Here is a 16,084-nt window from a genome sequence, read left to right as displayed (position 1 = left end):
ACGGAGTCATCAGAGAGACGGCCTCCTCTGGTATTTCTTACCGCTTAATTAATGGCGTTTGATTTATTGGACTTGACATCGATGCACTCCGTGTGCATGTGGGCTGGTGCGCACTGTACAATTTGTCCGGTATTTTAAAACGTGCCGGGAAATGTAAGGTCTATTTCACCATGGCTCATACTGCAGTGTACAGATTTGCACCTGATGGCACAGGTGCATTGTTTAAAGGTGACAAAACCTGTACGGCAAGTTCATTTAAACTGCATGTTTCAGCAACAAGGCAATTGAAAGTGCTTACATTAAAAGCATTGAGACAAAGAAACACATTATACAAGGACATTCGAATACAATTTAAAAGAAGTCACCAAAAAGCTAAAATAGAATAAGACGGGTACAAGAATAAAAGTGCAGTGTCCAAAAAATATTTCATAAAAAGCAGCAGGAAACAAAAAAGTCTTCTGCTTTGATTTAAAAGAAGTGAGAGTTGCAGCTGACCTGCAGTTTCCTGGGAGCTTGTCCCAGATATGTGGTGCATAAAAACTGAACGCTGCTCTGTTTTGACTCAGTAAGCAGACCTGCCTCAGACGACCAGAGAGGTCTGGATGGTTCATAATGTAGCAGACGATCATAAATAAACCATTCAGTGCCTTATAAACCAACAGCAAGTATCTTTAAATGAATTCTCTGACTGACATGGAAGCCAGTGTAGAGACCTCAGAACTGGAGTAACGATAAAGTGACGAACAAACTCTCTAAAAAGACACTAATAGCTAAAATAAAAAATGTCTTTAAAATGCCTCATCACTATGTAACACAGCACTACGTACTGAAGTACATCCCTGTGACGTAAATCTCAATGAAATGACCCGTTAAGCAGTTCACCTGCACTGTAAATTCACAAGACTGAGTCAAGGTTATTAAAGGAGTCATAATGTTCCATGCAGGCACTATGTGATCTAGTTTGTTCAGTGCACTAGTTCAGAGCCGCGCTCTTGAGCTGCAGAACTCTGCACACACACTTATCTGGCTGTCCAGCTGTCTGGCTCAAGCGGGTCTGTAGGCACATGGACTTGCAGATAAACTGTTTCAAGGGCAGAAACCCGTTTAGTTTGTGGAGCAGCACTTGATGCCTCTCATTAGTAGTTTTGTTCAGTTCTAGTTGTCAGTTTGATGACAGGTGTCTGTCCTTTTGCACAGGTGTTAAACTGTTACATACCCATTACTGTTTTATAGATTCATAAAACTCACAATGCTGTATATTGTCCCAACAGGTGTGTCGCTCGGCTGTGAATGCATAATTGCCATGTTGCTATATCATCACCTCTCTCTGTGTTTATGGCTCAGACCTGACACATGTGGTTCCATTATATTTGATTGACTTTATTTGTGTTGTAGTGTGTAAGCAGATGACTTACTTCCACCGGTGTACATCGTCTTGGTGCGGAATAGATGGATTTGACTAAGTTCTCCATAGAGATGGCTTGAGCAGTATCTGTAGGAAATCAACAAGAAGCAGGGTGATGATTATTTTCTTTAAGAAACAAGAAAGAAACATGGGAGTGCATCTGTCGTGCCTATTTGTCGATAATCGGTCAAAGCAAAGCAAATGTCTGTAAATTTGCAGATCGTCAAACAAGGACAAGGGGGCCCTCTATTTTTCGATTATCCGTGCACCTCCATTTGTAACCGTGTCCTGAAGCCTGGCAATGTTATGTAAGACTTGTTTAAATCCCTGCTATTGTTCCAGTGCAGGGCCGCCCTTCCTGTCCTGACCTCAGTGAGTCAGTTTGCCATGGCTTTCCACAAGACACACACACACACACACACACACACACACACACACACACACACACACACACACACACACACACACACACACACACACACACACACACACACACACAGACAAGAACACTAATTCTGTTCTGCTTCCCGTGCTTTGGTTTGGGTTGTTCCTCCAGCTGGAAAGGAGGGTAATTTTGGGAACTTTCTTCTTTGTGCCATATTATTTAAAGTCCAGCACCTGTTGCTCCTGCAGTCAGTTGTGTTTGGGCATTAGTGTTCAGTTCTCAGAGTTCTACGCAATTAATATGTGTGTTGAGTGAATGCCAGAAGCCTTGAGAGATCAATTCACTTTGAATCACTAACCCCCTTTACATCAGTTTCATAACAGAAGCTACATTGACTGCCTGCTCTATGTTTTGAAGCTATTTGCGAGACACATTTACTACACTCCTTTCAGAAAGGAAACAGTAACTTCTTACCAAGTTTAGATCCCGTGACCTCCGTGATGGATCATGGGGATGCTCCAGTCACTGCTGTCCCAAAAGCCAGTATTGAAAATAAGCGAGTCATTAAACCAAATGGAAAATACTGTTTCAAGTGCGGCTGATACGTTTCCTGTGTTCCGCCTGAACTTGTATGACTCTCCTACAACATGGCAGTTCACAATGAAGGAATCCAGTTTTCCTTCTTATAATCTCCTGAGGGAATGTTAACTTGATGGTTTAGCTGATAACGACGAGCACATTGCTGTTTGATAGTATCTGACAAAGTGACTGTGTTGTGTGCACGGCGAGACATCCCTGAGAAAAAAAATGTGACTGTGATTCATGGTAGTTTTGAACCAAACATGAAAGGCTTCAGCCTCACTACGGGACCAAACGGCCTCTTTATAGAGGGCTAATCTACGCTGGATGGGAATAATCTCAGGATTGATTTATGAAAAGTAAAGAATATTGTTCATCAAAAAGCTACTGACACCTTAAACTCTGCTGTCAGTCTGGTCTCAAGTCCCTTTGCGTCGCTCAAAGCTTCACCTCACATGCATTTGAAAAACAAATGCTGCCCTCTATTGAGAACAGAGGTGCTCTGCAATCTACACCACTCCACTAAGTGGAGAGGAAATGCATGTAAACCTCAGGTGAATTTACACACACAAAATGATTAGATTAGAATAAAGTCTATTTATTCCATTTTTTATATAGGAACCACGAAATGAAAGTGTCTGTTTTAAAAAACTACATACGTGTTTTAATGATGAATGTTTATGCACTTATATATTATTACACAAGTAAACCAATAATATTTTGTGTTTACTTGCTATTTTTGTATTTATTTATGTGTTTCTATTTAGATCCTCTGGGAATGGGAGTGGGATTTCCTGCAACATCTACGCCCAAGGAATTTTGCCAACTGTCTTTGTTGTGCCTGTCTGGTGGTACACACACGCGCGCGCGCACACGCACACGCACACACACACACACACACACACACACACACACACACACACACACACACAGACACACACACGCCTTTTCCTTCCTCTCCCATGTCCAGTTATTAGCAGTGACAGGTAGTGAAATATTTTATTCGTTTGACCCAAAGGTCAAATAAGGACTGAGGCAGAATGTGAAGCAGACATGAGCGAAAACATCAAAAGAGACAAAAAAAGGTTTGTCAGCATCGTTCTAAAACATCTACCTCATGCTGCGCAGTCACATGTTGATGCTTACCAAATTAATTCAGTCATAGCAACAAATAACATATTATTCAGAGCAAAAATGACTTGTTTTGTCTCGAAATTTGAAGCAAGTAGTAGTGAAATTATCTGCATATATCAAATTTGCTCATAAAATCTTGTCGGACATATATAGTAACACTTTGTCAGACACTCTTACGTTTGCATGGTGTGTCATCTAATGTCCATTCTCCATCTGATGAAATACAATGTGACAAACGAACCAATATGTCAGTCCGCTGCATCGTTTAGATAAGTGTTCAGATACTCACCACTGGCACGCTCTTGTAAGGTTCTTCAATCTGTCAGCCTCCACACTTTTTGTGTTTTCTGCTCTCTCTTTACAGCCTTTGCTCTTTTCAAATGTCAGTCTGAGGATAATTTTTCAGTCATTGCTGTTTATGTGAGTTGCGGGGAGTGTTGCTGGACTTAGCTTCCTGTATCTTTCTGATTGGCCGTGAAGAGAATGCCCCAGGGTTTGGGCTGAATACAGCAAAGTCTGTGTGTGAATGTGAAGAATATAAGCAACTTTACAGTCTTTGGCTTAATTTGCATTCATTTTTGCAACTATATTTAAATGCTGTCAAGAAAACTGCAGATTTTAGATGCATTTACTTGTTTTGCTTTTCAAATTGTGCATCTTGTCTGATATTTAACAGTGGTGAAATGTAACATTTGCTGAAGTTCTGAAGTTTGACGCGACAATTTTTTTTTTACTTTTTATAGTTAAAATCAGCTCCACCTGGACCAACTTCCACAGAAAAATATGAATTATACATAAGTGCACCAGTAATAATAATACAATAGAAACATGCTCACAGGGGTCCTTTTTCAGCATTTTGAATATACTTTTACTTTTGACACATTTTGCCAATCAGACTTCCTTATACCTAAATACAATTTCTAATGCATGACTTCAGAATAAAGGAGTGTTTTCAGAGTCTGGTGTTGCTACTTTTAGAGGATCAGACTACATCTTCCACCCCTATTTGTGAACTATTGTCTTTCTAGGATCAACACAGTGCTTTTATTTCTTTTCCTGACTGTATAAACTTATGCAACATTTTTGTGTATACATTAGTAATGTTTCACACAAAAATTGCCTTCGCAGTGAGCTGCCAGTTGCCCACTGTACATCTCAAAAGACCATGTCACCAAACGATCATAACAGTTTGGCATCAGAGGTCTAAAACTGCAGTTCTGCTTTGCTCCACTAGCGGCGGAGTGTTTGCGAGTTGGGGTTTTCCTCAGTGCAAAGATATTTTAATGTTGAAGAGATAGATGACTTCTCGGCAAATTGTTGAAAAGGCACCCGAACAAACTCATTTTTTCCGCTTAGCAACAGCAACTATTCTGTATTTCGAGTGTTGTTTAACAGTGAAGTATACGTACAGACCAGTCAAACCGATGAAATTGAGTCCATATCGATTTAATTACGACATCGGCTGAAGACGAGGATCCACGGTGAGCGTGTGTTCTCAGTCCCAGCTTCGCATCTTTGCTATGTTCCTCACATAAACACTTGTGTTGCTACTTTTGTTCCTGCCTCTTAGCTTGAAATCTAATTTGTCTCATCGGGAGTTTGTGTGTCGTGCTAGCCACACCAACCCACTATTACTTAGCTTTTTCTAACGCTAGCTAGCTAACATTGATAGGCGTCGTTCTCGCTGGTCGTGCAGCCCAGGGGAATTTCATGTTGTCGTTTTCCTGTCGTTAGTATCAATGCTATTACATAATGTGGCCGTAAGCTGTTGATGTAGCTTCATACCAGTCTATTTAGATAAAACCACGCCTATAACTCGCACACCTGTTACAAATATTTGGGTGGCAGTAGTTGGATTTTGACAATGGGAGTCAGCAGAATCTACATTAGCATCGGGTATTCTACCTTTGGTACCCTGGTTGGACTTTCGGCTTTCTTGGTCTGGAATATAGCATACAAACAGCCATGGACGGCGGCCATGGGAGGCCTGTCAGGTATGTTTACACGCCGAACTTATAGCCTCAGCTAATTGTAATGGTCACTGTCTCCGTGATCGTGTTATTCACATAACATTGGAGCGTTTAACTCAGGCTGCCTAATCCTTTTGCAAGGCCTGCACAGTCACACATCCCCATAATCATAATGTCACAACGTGTTGGCTGTATTTACTCTGGTCACTGACACGGTAACACATTATTTGCTGTCAGTAATTGTTTCAATGAATGCTTTTGTGTGTTAGCTAGCTCAAATAAATTATGTCACCCTTGTGACCAGATTTGTATCTTATAATCCCCATCCTCTGCATCAATACTCTGACTGATATTGACTTTTTGAGGCTATTAATATTTGGTGTTTCACATTTTTTTTCCACGTGATGGGGATTTTTAAAAATATTTTTTGACACAGGCCTGTCTTAAAAATAGGCCTCCTCTCAATAAAAGTGTGTGTTTCAACTTGTCTTTCAACAGGAGTGCTGGCGCTCTGGTCTCTTGTCACTCACATCATGTACCTGCAGGACTTCTGGCGCACTTGGCTCAAAGGCCTCAAGTTCTTCATCACTGTCGGTGTGTTCTTCTCATCCCTGGCAGTGGCCGCCTTCATCACCTTCCTAACTCTCGCCATCACACAGAAGCAATGTAACGCTCTCCCTACTGTTCCTAGTTTATAATGAGTAACTTGTATGCATAAGGATTATAGGATTGATTTCCTTATGCAAGTATTCATCACATGGCTTTTTTTTTCTTCTGTCCCACAGCTCCTACTGACCCGAGGAGCCTTTATCTCTCCTGTGTGTGGAGCTTCCTGACCCTGAAATGGTCCTTCCTCTTGGCCTTATACTCCTACAGATATCGCCAGGAGTTTGCAGACATCAGCATCCTCAGCGACTTCTAGTCAGTACTGATTTTATGGACTGCGATGGACTTTGAGAGGTTTTAGGCAGCCAGCAGGAGCTGGTCAAAGAGCTTTTGTAACAAAGAGGAGGAAGCGCAGACATGGCTAGATTAAGAAGTCACCTGACTTTTACCATATGGAATTGCACTTGTTTTACTTGCTTAACAAGGTCTGCATTTGTATTGTCATCTGTTGTCCTACTTCTAATGACCCAAATATATTCCTGTAATTAGTCAGTTCTTCTTAAGACTGGAGCTGCTTTTGAGTTCATTGCTTGAGGCTTTGTATGGAGAGACATGCTGTGTTTTTAAGATTTTATCTTGGTGTTGTTGAATCTTAAAACTGCTAATACATATAAGGAAATCCCCACCGTAACAGGCTTTTAATCCAATGATAAACTGTGAAAATGAAAGTGAAAATACTCTTTAGTGCTAAAATCCTCAGAACCAAAACTAAAACCTACCTGAAGCCACTCTGCTAATTGCTAGGTTGACAGTGTTTGTTGGAGTGCTTGACTGTTTCATAGTTAACATCGTTGAACAACAGAATACTCCCATCACTACACAGTCACTGTCTTAGTGTCTGGAAAGTCGGTCTCTTAGCTCCCTTCATTGTCAATGTCCCAATTTGAGAAACCTTTTTTTATTCAATCACTGATATGAATAGTTACTATTATTTAAAGTGTTTTAAAAATTTACTTTTAGAAGAACTGAAGAAAAGGCTTTCCTGTGGAATTATTTTTTTTTTCATCTTTTGTTCCACCAACTTGCTTTTTTTTTTTATCAAGAGTCCACTGGAGAATTATGACATTCCAATGAAGAGAAAACCCAAATTAGTTTGATAAATATTGCACTTTAGTCTTTGATATTGATGCCATTGTTTTGCACACAGATCCTGATGCAATGGAAATAGTTACATTTTACACAGTCATCTCTGTCTCACCATTTTAAATGTTTAAATACACTATTTGTGTGTAATTATGTTACAGTTGGCATGTTTTGTACAAGTCAAGTTAGGCTTTGTAAGTGTTTTATTTCCAGCTGTTGCTCATGTCTACCTTCTACCATAAAACCATGTTAAATGTATTTTTGTTGATGAGAGAATGAATGTGAGGATACATGTAAATAGAATCTGAACCCAATAAAGGTGCATTTATTGTTAATTACATTATGTCGTCTCCTTGCTCTATACCACACAGATACAGCAGCACCTAACGAATCAGCGATTTAAGGTTGCATGTGCTGAAGCTTTTCATTCGCTAAGCTCCACCCAGGAGGTATACAGGGTCTTAAGCGTAGCTTGATAAGGTATCAAACAACTAAGCAATTCACACATCTGAACCAAATGCCCGCAGACATTGTGCTTCAACAATAAGGTACAGTGTTGTCTTCTTTTCAGACCTCTAACTTAATACAGAAAGATCAGCTCATTATTTGCTACTGTCATTTTGATTCCTTTATCAGTGGCCTTATATAAGAGGCTGCACATCTTTAAAAAAAGAGGACCTCAGAGATTAAGCAGAACAAAACCTTTTACCAAGTATAACTGATGATTGAGTAATTGAAGCTAATGTGCAATGGATGCTCAACAGGTGTCTTTTTTTGGTAAATGGTGAGGAATCTCTTTGCAATTTTCTTTATAGTCAGCTATTCTTGAGCTTTAACCTTCATTCCAAAACTTTTTTTTTTTTTTTTTTTTTTACAACATAACAAGCACGTTTGAACAAAAAGCACAATTCATTTAAGGCAAAGTTATAGTTTTTGACCAAAATGCTTGAATGTTATTAAGTGCAGATATACTTTTGTATTTTTAGTTTTTCTCAAATTATGGAATGAAGTAGAATTATCCTTTTTCTTTTTCTACAGCAGGCAGACAGTAAGACTCATAGAGTGATCTTGTGCGTGTGCTATTGTTTACCTAGTGTTGAGCTAATATTTTAGCAGTCCACCTACCTGTGGCCTAATCCTTCAGCCTTCAAGGTTAGATTAAGGCCTTGGACATGACATTTGCTACCCAAATGTAAAACCGCAGAAGTCCAATCCTAAAGATTCCCATGTGTCCACAACTGTATAAATATAAACCTCATCATTCAACTATGTAAAGCATGTGCTGTTAATGATATTGATGATGTTGCTACTTTGATTGATTAATGACTAATTTTAGTAACATATAATTCCTAATGTAATTCCTTAAATTGCCATTGACATAGTATAAGACAGAGTTTTCCAAGGTCTTAATACTCTTCGATATGCTACAGCCATGCACCGGGACCGCCCACGTTATGTGATTGACAGGCCGGCATATAACCTCCCAGACTTTGACGGAGAGTTTGACAAGAAGAGTCGACAATTCCCTGTTGGAGAGAAAGTGAGGAAACTCTTCAGGTACAGAACTGCAATCTCTCCGCACACACAGTCAACATGAACTACAGGTCTTCCCGTCACACAAACTCTACCACTGACAAGCTTTGTGTTAGTGAACCAACAGCGGAGAGCCGTGTAGCTATCAGTCAATATAAAGTTTAGACGTGTGTTATGGACTTTTTTTCAAAGTAACAACCAGAAAACTTGAGCTCTTCAAAGAGTTTCCCTTGTTTGTTTCTGTCAGATGCTCTGTGCTGAGACTGAAGGGCTTGTTGTTCAGACATCTGCCTGTACTGAGCTGGCTTCCCAAGTACAAAGTGAAAGAAAACCTGCTGTGTGATGTCATCAGCGGGGTCAGCGCTGGCACCATTCAGGTTCCCCAAGGCCAGTCGATACTTTATTCTCTCTGATGCCTCTGTACTCTGTAATACCCACAGACTGAAGCTAGTTTCAGCAGCGTTGGCTCCGGTATATAACATAGCATTTGTATTTTTTTTATACGTTGTCATGATGTATGTGTTATAAAACTGTTCCTGTTCTCTCCAGGCATGGCATTTGCCCTCCTGGCCAACCTCCCTCCTGTCAACGGCCTCTATTCCTCTTTCTTTCCCCTCATCCCGTATTTCTTCATGGGCACTGCTCACCAGATGGTCCCAGGTAAACCACAGTGATTTATCTCCAGTGATTTCCTATGTCAGTGATAAGTTGCCAAGGGCTGCACCGCACTGTGCAGATCAGCTGCGCTCAGCCTGACTTTCCAGTTTGCAGTATATAGCAAAGAAAATAGATGTGACGCACTACTTTCCATAGGGACGTTTGCTGTCCTCAGCATTATGGTGGGGATCGTGTGTCTAAGGCTGGCCCCAGAGTCGGACTTCAGTCATTTCAATGCCACTCTTAATGCTACAGTAGTGGACACAGACCTGATGAATGAGGTTCGCCTGGGAATATCAGGAACCCTGGCCTGTCTCACTGCAGTCATACAGGTACTCAGCACTAAAATCAGTCTTTCAAAGTGAAGCTTGAAAGACATGTGAAGTACAGTTTAATCTAAATGTTACACAGTGAAAACGTCTTGTGTCTGTGCAGATTGGCCTTGGCTTCATGCAGTTTGGATTCGTAGCCATCTATCTGTCAGAATCCTTCGTCAGAGGCTTCATGACTGCTGCAGGATTGCAGATCCTCATCTCAGTCCTCAAGTACATCTTTGGCATCCAAGTGCCACCTTATAGTGGTCCGCTGGCTGTTATATATGTCAGTGAGCCCCCATATTTTGGCTAAAGAACAACATCAGAAGGCTTTGATAGTTTGATTGTCTTTAACATATGTCATTTGTTTGTCATAGACTCTCGTAGATATTGTACGTGGCCTTCCAGACACCAACATCGCATCGCTAGTATTCGCTCTGGTCAGCAGCATAGTTCTTATTGTGGTGAAGGAGCTGAGTGCACGCTACCGCCACAAGCTGCCCTTCCCCATCCCTATGGAGATCATAATTGTAAGTTTATAGTTTGTCATTTCTCTGAGGACACAAAAGTGCACTTCTTTTATTTTTTGTTTAATTTCATGAAGCTGTTATTTCTAGATTTGTGACAAATATACTATATAAGGACGATAGTGGTGATTGATCCATATCCCTGTGCTACACAGGTTGTGGTGGCCACAGCCATCTCAGGCCCTCTGCATCTTCCTGAGATCTATCACATGGACATAGTGGGAGAAATTCCTTTGGGGTAAAGCGCACATCAGCATACTTTTAATCAATGGTTGCTTCATTGATTAAAATGACTCATTTTTTTACTGTTGAATTTAGATTTATATCTTGTCTCTATTTTCCAGTTTCCCAGCACCAATCCTGCCAACAGTGAGTCAGTGGGAAGACATGTTGAGCACAGCTTTCTCCCTGGCAATCGTGGGGTATGTAATCAACCTGGCCATGGGCAGGACATTGGCGGCCAAGCACGGCTACGACGTGGATCCCAACCAGGCACGGAAACTGCATATCTTTTCCTAGATCAAAATGTGCCTTTTATTAGATTTTGTTAACACAACATACATATTCTTGTGCAGGAAATGTTGGCTCTAGGCTGCAGCAATTTCCTGGGGTCTTTCTTTAAGATCCATGTGATCTGCTGTGCCCTGTCTGTAACCCTGGCTGTGGACAATGCTGGTGGAACATCACAGGTGAGTGGTGCGTTATCACTTCTGTAGCTGCAGGGGTGGAAGAAGTGCTCTGATCTTTTACTTTAGTAAAAGCAGTCATACCACAGTGGAGAAATACTCTACATGAAAAAAGTCTTGCATTCAAAATAAAACTACAAAAGTACTAGCATCAAGTACTTATCATGCAGAACGGTCCAGAATATTATATATTATATTATTGGATTTTAAGTATTGATGCATTAATATGTACATTACTTTAGTGTTGAAGCTAGTAAATATGAGGCTTATTTTTACTATGTGTTCAGCTGGGTAGCAGTTTTGTCTTTATCCATAATCATAAATCAACGTATTTGTTAATCATATTTTGTATTATTAGTCTGACGCGGCAATGTAACTAGTATTTAAAGTAATATTCGCCTCCAAAATGTCATGCAGTGGAAATATAAAGTACCATATCAAAGTACAAGCACTTCAAAATTGTACTTAAGCACAGTTCTTGAGTAAATGTACTTAGTTACTTCCCACCACGGTTTTACTGTAATTGCGGTCAAGTAATAATAGCATGAACTACAAGAAAATAATATGTCAAACTGCTAACTTCTGCACCTCTGTTGCTGCCCTCTCATAGTTCGCCAGTTTCTGTGTGATGCTGGTCGTAATGGTTACCATGCTTGCATTGGGAGCCTTCCTGAAACCACTTCCAAAAGTAGGTGGACAAAGGATTATGATACTTGAAAAAATGAGACAAAACATGTAAGTAGAAGTAAGAGAAACATCCAGCCATAATTAGTGACCTACGCCACCTTTGTTTCGCCAGTCAGTGCTTGGAGCCTTGATTGCAGTGAACCTGAAGAACACTCTCCTACAGCTCTCTGATCCCTACTACTTATGGAAGAAGAGCAAACTGGACTGCGTAAGTCAAAGCCTTGGATGCAATATTGCAGCACAATGTGATGTCTTTTTTTTCTCTCCATGTTTTCTCTTAATCTGTTGTTCTCTTCCAGTGTGTGTGGGTTGTGTCATTCTTGGCCACATTCTTTCTCAGCTTGCCTTATGGAGTTGCTATCGGAGTGGGCTTTTCCATTCTGGTAGTGATATTCAAGACACAGTTGTGAGTAAATGCTCTGTTTTTTTTAACCAGAATTACAAAGAAAGACAATGGAGCAGAGCGTAAAATGTTTATTAATGTATTACTCATTTTAATAATGTGGTCCCCGTAGTCGTAATGGTTCGGCAATGGTTCAGATTATGGATACGGATATCTACAAAAACCCAAAGGTGTACAGTAAGGTATGAAAACTAAATATTTGTGTGTATTTATTGTTGTTACACATAATAAATGAATAATTGCATCTAATCTTTTTTGTAATAACTCCACAGGTCATTTCAATAACAGGTGTGAAAATAGTGAACTATTGCTCACCTCTCTATTTTGCAAATGCTGAAATATTTCGCCAGAGGGTCATCAAAAAGGTACAGTTGAAAACATTACCTTGAATGAAAGTGTTAATGTGGTGTATTAGGTGTTTACACAGGCATGTTTGTGTCTAGACCGGACTGGACCCTGGCAAACTTATCCTGGCCAGGCGGAAGTTCTTAGAGAAAGAACAGAAGGAGAAAGCGAAAGAAGAGAAGGACAATGAGACAAGAAGGAGGAAACCCAGCTCTTTGGTTAACATGAAGGCTCAGGTGGGATGAAGTATATATGATACATGACACACGTGTGTTTAACCTAGCAGCTCGTGTTTTCCTAGATTTTCTGAAAATACATCCTGTGACCTCTTCTGTACACCTTTCTCTATGTATTTCCTCTCAATCTAGACCATATCTCAGCTTGAACTGCAAAATGACTTTGATATGAACGATGACACTGCCAACAAACCTGAGCCTCCCACCAGCTATGTCAACTTCCGCGGTAGTGACATTGAGCTGGGCGAGCAGGCGCCTGACCAGGAGCCACCCAGTCCCACACTGGAGTCCCAGCCCATGCCCTTCCACACCCTCATCCTCGACTTGGCAGGGGTCTGCTTCATAGACCTAATGGGCATCAAAGTATTGATAAAGGTTATATGCTTCTTTGCAATACCAAATTCACTTAAAACAATTGGTTCTATATTGAATGTTTTTGAGTAATATTTTTGTACATTCAGTGTACAGTATGGCACCGCTAAAGGGTTCAATAGAAAGCATTTTACAGGGTTCATTAAACCAGCTTTATAACCATAAAAAGGTTCTTTTAGATTAAAGAACAAGTTTCCATTTAAAGAGGTTTTCGTGGCCGACCCGGCGAGCTCATGGCCGCCGCTCTGCACTGCGCTCATACGGCAGTTACAGCTGATGACGCCGTCCCGACTGTTGAGCTGTTAGCTCTGTTAGCACTGTTGCCGTGGTTTGCACTGTTAGCGCTGTTAGCACTAAGCTAGCAGCTCTCAATGATTGCATATTATATACCTATTTAGTTAACTGACACATGCATAATCAGGATAAAATTGGGTTACTGCAGGCTGCCTTGTCACAGTGTTGTTGTTCTCCTCTCCAAGTCTCTCTGCAAGTCAAAGAAGCCCTGAAACATAAAGGCTTATATCTTCTGTACAAATCTAATATTGAACCTTTTTGTCACAAATAGTTCTTTGATTTGTCAGATTGGACCCTGATGTTCCTTACTGAACCTTTTTAAGAGAGAATGTTTAAGTATGGGTGTATACAATAGTGTATTCTCATTATGCCCCTTAACAGTCTCCTTTTCTCTATTTCCCACACAGATGAACTTGAGCTATGCTATGCTGGGCATACAACTCTACCTGGCTAATGTTCAAGGTAAAATCTTTGATGACGATTCTGTGCATTTCACACGTTGAATGGAAACAGAACCCTAGCCATTCATTGAGCATTAAGTCTATAAGGTCTGTGAAGGACGCTGGTAGAAATGAGTGTACGTCAGAGATTTAATGTCTAAACACTGAGTCATAGGAAGCAAGGGACTTCCATTAGATAAAGATAGAGCGGTAATTTATTGTGATTTATCACATTTAAGTATCAATCATTGTTCTTCTCTTGGAAAATAAAACCATTTCATTTTCTCTTAAAATACAACTTGAGCGTTGTGTTAAAATCACTTGTTTCGCTCTACTTTAAGTCCTTGCGTGATGTTCGTTGTCTTGCCGTCTGCAGCCCAGGTGTATGAAGAACTGGAGGTCGGAGGAGCTTTTGATGACGGCAATATTGGCCGCAGTAATCTCTTCCTTTCTGTCCACGATGCTGTTGTGTTTGCTCAGCAGACCTCTGGAGAGAGGCGAGTCTCCCCAAAGGTAGGCCCCCACTGTATGAAATAACCTTATCATACAAATCCTTTTCACAACATCACATACAAACACCTGCTGGTCAAAGGTTTTAAGGTTAGGGATATAGAGAGGGATTAAGAAGAGAAAAGATTTATTTTTTGATGTACCAAAGCCGTCTTTTTAGCACAGCTTTTGTCACCTTATCTGGTTCAACAAGGGTAAACAGATATAGCACACAGGTTTTTGTGACACATTAAGTGCCGCAGCAAACAAAGTTGTAAGTTACCCCAAGGTCGTGCTGCATATTGAATGCTGTGTGCCTGATTTTTTTCTGCTCTTACTGCCTGATGTGCATAGGCAACGTTTTTAGCATCTGACTGGACATACAGTGTTTTCTGCAGGATTTTGTGTTGCCAGTCTCAACTGTCAAAAAACTCATACAAACAGTAATGCAACCTTCTCGTATGTGATAACTTTAATGGTGCTTAATTCGTAATTCAAAGCATATTCATTATTGAGGGATTGCCTCCACACGGCTCTCGACATGGCGACTTCTGAGCAACAACGACAACCGTGCTGACAGAGCTAACAGTATGAACCTGGGGGGAACGGGATTGTGCGTTCCACTTACGCGACGCCGCTGTGGGTTCGGGACGGCGTTATCAGCGGTTTCGCCATATGAGCACAGTGCAGAGTGGCGATTAGCAAGCCAGTTGGGCACACACACACAGGGACTCACATGCACTAACATTCACTAACATGCACACGCGGCCGGACAGCTACTTAAACAAAGCACAGAGAAACTCAGATTACACACACTGAGAGCATGACTTCATTCTCTGCTCACTATCTTTACATAGCAAATAGTTGTTTGCTGCTATATTAATGCTCTGATTTTTTTTTTATTTATCACTTTATCACTTACAGTTACAGTTACTTTAGCCAATGCATCGGGAGCAAAGCAATTTCAGTGTTTGCATTCATGCCTGTTTGACTTTAAATATGTACATTTACTTTGTTTTCTGCAGGCAGGGAGAGCGAGACAGCAACTTGCCTTTAACATTAATGAGGAGAAGGATCTGGAGCAGGTATGCACTAGTTTGCCCATAATAGCAAAAAGAATTACAGTTTAGCCAACCTACTTTTATTTCCCATCAAGCCATTACTGTATATCTAAGAGTAGTTTTGCTTTTACAGGAACTGTTTTGAGCACGGATTGCTGCAGTGAAGACGAGGAGAAGAAACATGCGGAAGCTACTATCAGTTCAATTTGTTGTTGCCAAAAATACTTCCTGTGCTTTGTCTTTTATCTCTTTGCAGACTATCAATTATCTTAATAAAATGTTTTACTCTGTGGTTGGGCACATTTAGTACTTGACTCCACTGACAGGGGGTGGTACATACCAGCACAAGAGACGCGAATAACAAAGTAAGCGGCTGAGCAGATAATGAAGCCCCCCCCCCCCCCCCTCCAAAAAACTGTGGAGTGAACCTGCTGACTGTGCAGTCATACAGAAGTGGTCCTGTAATTAACTGAAAGTGTGCACGGCCACAGCTGTGTTGTATAGCCAGCTGAGCAGTCTGGCTAAGTCCCCGTACAGGCAAGACACTAAGAAAGGCTAAACACAAATGAAAGGAGGAATGCATCAGCAGTTTCCTGACTATAGTTGTCTCGCAAACTCTATTATGGACCACAGTGTCCATCATTTACCATCAGGCAGAGAAAAGTCCCCACAAACAAAAACACTTCTAATTGTTGCCAGTCGCATCAGTAGAGTGACTCTAACAAAGAGAAATATGTGGGCCAACTGCCTTGTGTTTGCTTAGCAGGTGCTTAAAGGCATGTGGTGTCTAGCCTCGCAGCGGGCTGACAGCAGTGTTG

At 40.8% G+C, this 16,084-nt stretch overlaps 2 protein-coding genes across 2 annotated transcripts; both read left to right on the top strand.

Annotated features, from left to right (window-relative positions):
* The first annotated feature begins 4,999 nt into the window (after window positions 1–4,999).
* Window positions 5,000–7,562, top strand: slc48a1a (solute carrier family 48 member 1a). The gene is made up of 3 exons (XM_068733672.1): window positions 5,000–5,497; window positions 5,972–6,139; window positions 6,259–7,562. Exons 1-3 carry the CDS (start codon window positions 5,368–5,370, stop codon window positions 6,393–6,395), a joined length of 435 nt encoding a protein of 144 aa, XP_068589773.1. The 5' UTR covers window positions 5,000–5,367; the 3' UTR covers window positions 6,396–7,562.
* A 184-nt stretch (window positions 7,563–7,746) lies between these two features.
* On the top strand, window positions 7,747–15,467 carry LOC137889403 (solute carrier family 26 member 9-like). The gene is made up of 21 exons (XM_068733250.1): window positions 7,747–7,770; window positions 8,653–8,779; window positions 9,003–9,142; window positions 9,305–9,415; window positions 9,569–9,744; window positions 9,848–10,012; window positions 10,104–10,256; window positions 10,409–10,491; window positions 10,598–10,745; window positions 10,829–10,942; window positions 11,550–11,627; window positions 11,739–11,834; window positions 11,926–12,032; window positions 12,142–12,211; window positions 12,302–12,394; window positions 12,473–12,610; window positions 12,743–12,985; window positions 13,684–13,738; window positions 14,093–14,229; window positions 15,231–15,290; window positions 15,400–15,467. Exons 2-21 carry the CDS (start codon window positions 8,655–8,657, stop codon window positions 15,409–15,411), a joined length of 2,304 nt encoding a protein of 767 aa, XP_068589351.1. The 5' UTR covers window positions 7,747–7,770; window positions 8,653–8,654; the 3' UTR covers window positions 15,412–15,467.
* Window positions 15,468–16,084: the final 617 nt, after the last annotated feature.

This window comes from Cebidichthys violaceus, unplaced genomic scaffold (genome assembly GCF_023349555.1).
Source record: "Cebidichthys violaceus isolate CVI_PGR_0920_01 unplaced genomic scaffold, fCebVio1.0.p SCAF_6, whole genome shotgun sequence".
Classification (NCBI taxonomy): Eukaryota; Metazoa; Chordata; class Actinopteri; order Perciformes; family Stichaeidae; genus Cebidichthys; species Cebidichthys violaceus.
Note: the sequence above shows the minus strand (reverse complement) of the source record. Positions and strands in the feature narration are given on the sequence as shown.

Coding starts and splice junctions, on each gene's coding strand:
- slc48a1a (XM_068733672.1), top strand. CDS start 5,368: ATGGGAGTCAGCAGAATCTACATTAGCATCGGGTATTCTACCTTTGGT. Junction 5,498..5,971: donor GGCCATGGGAGGCCTGTCAG/GTATGTTTACAC, acceptor GTCTTTCAACAG/GAGTGCTGGCGCTCTGGTCT. Junction 6,140..6,258: donor CGCCATCACACAGAAGCAAT/GTAACGCTCTCC, acceptor TCTGTCCCACAG/CTCCTACTGACCCGAGGAGC.
- LOC137889403 (XM_068733250.1), top strand. CDS start 8,655: ATGCACCGGGACCGCCCACGTTATGTGATTGACAGGCCGGCATATAAC. Junction 9,416..9,568: donor TGCTCACCAGATGGTCCCAG/GTAAACCACAGT, acceptor TACTTTCCATAG/GGACGTTTGCTGTCCTCAGC. Junction 10,257..10,408: donor TCCCTATGGAGATCATAATT/GTAAGTTTATAG, acceptor TGTGCTACACAG/GTTGTGGTGGCCACAGCCAT.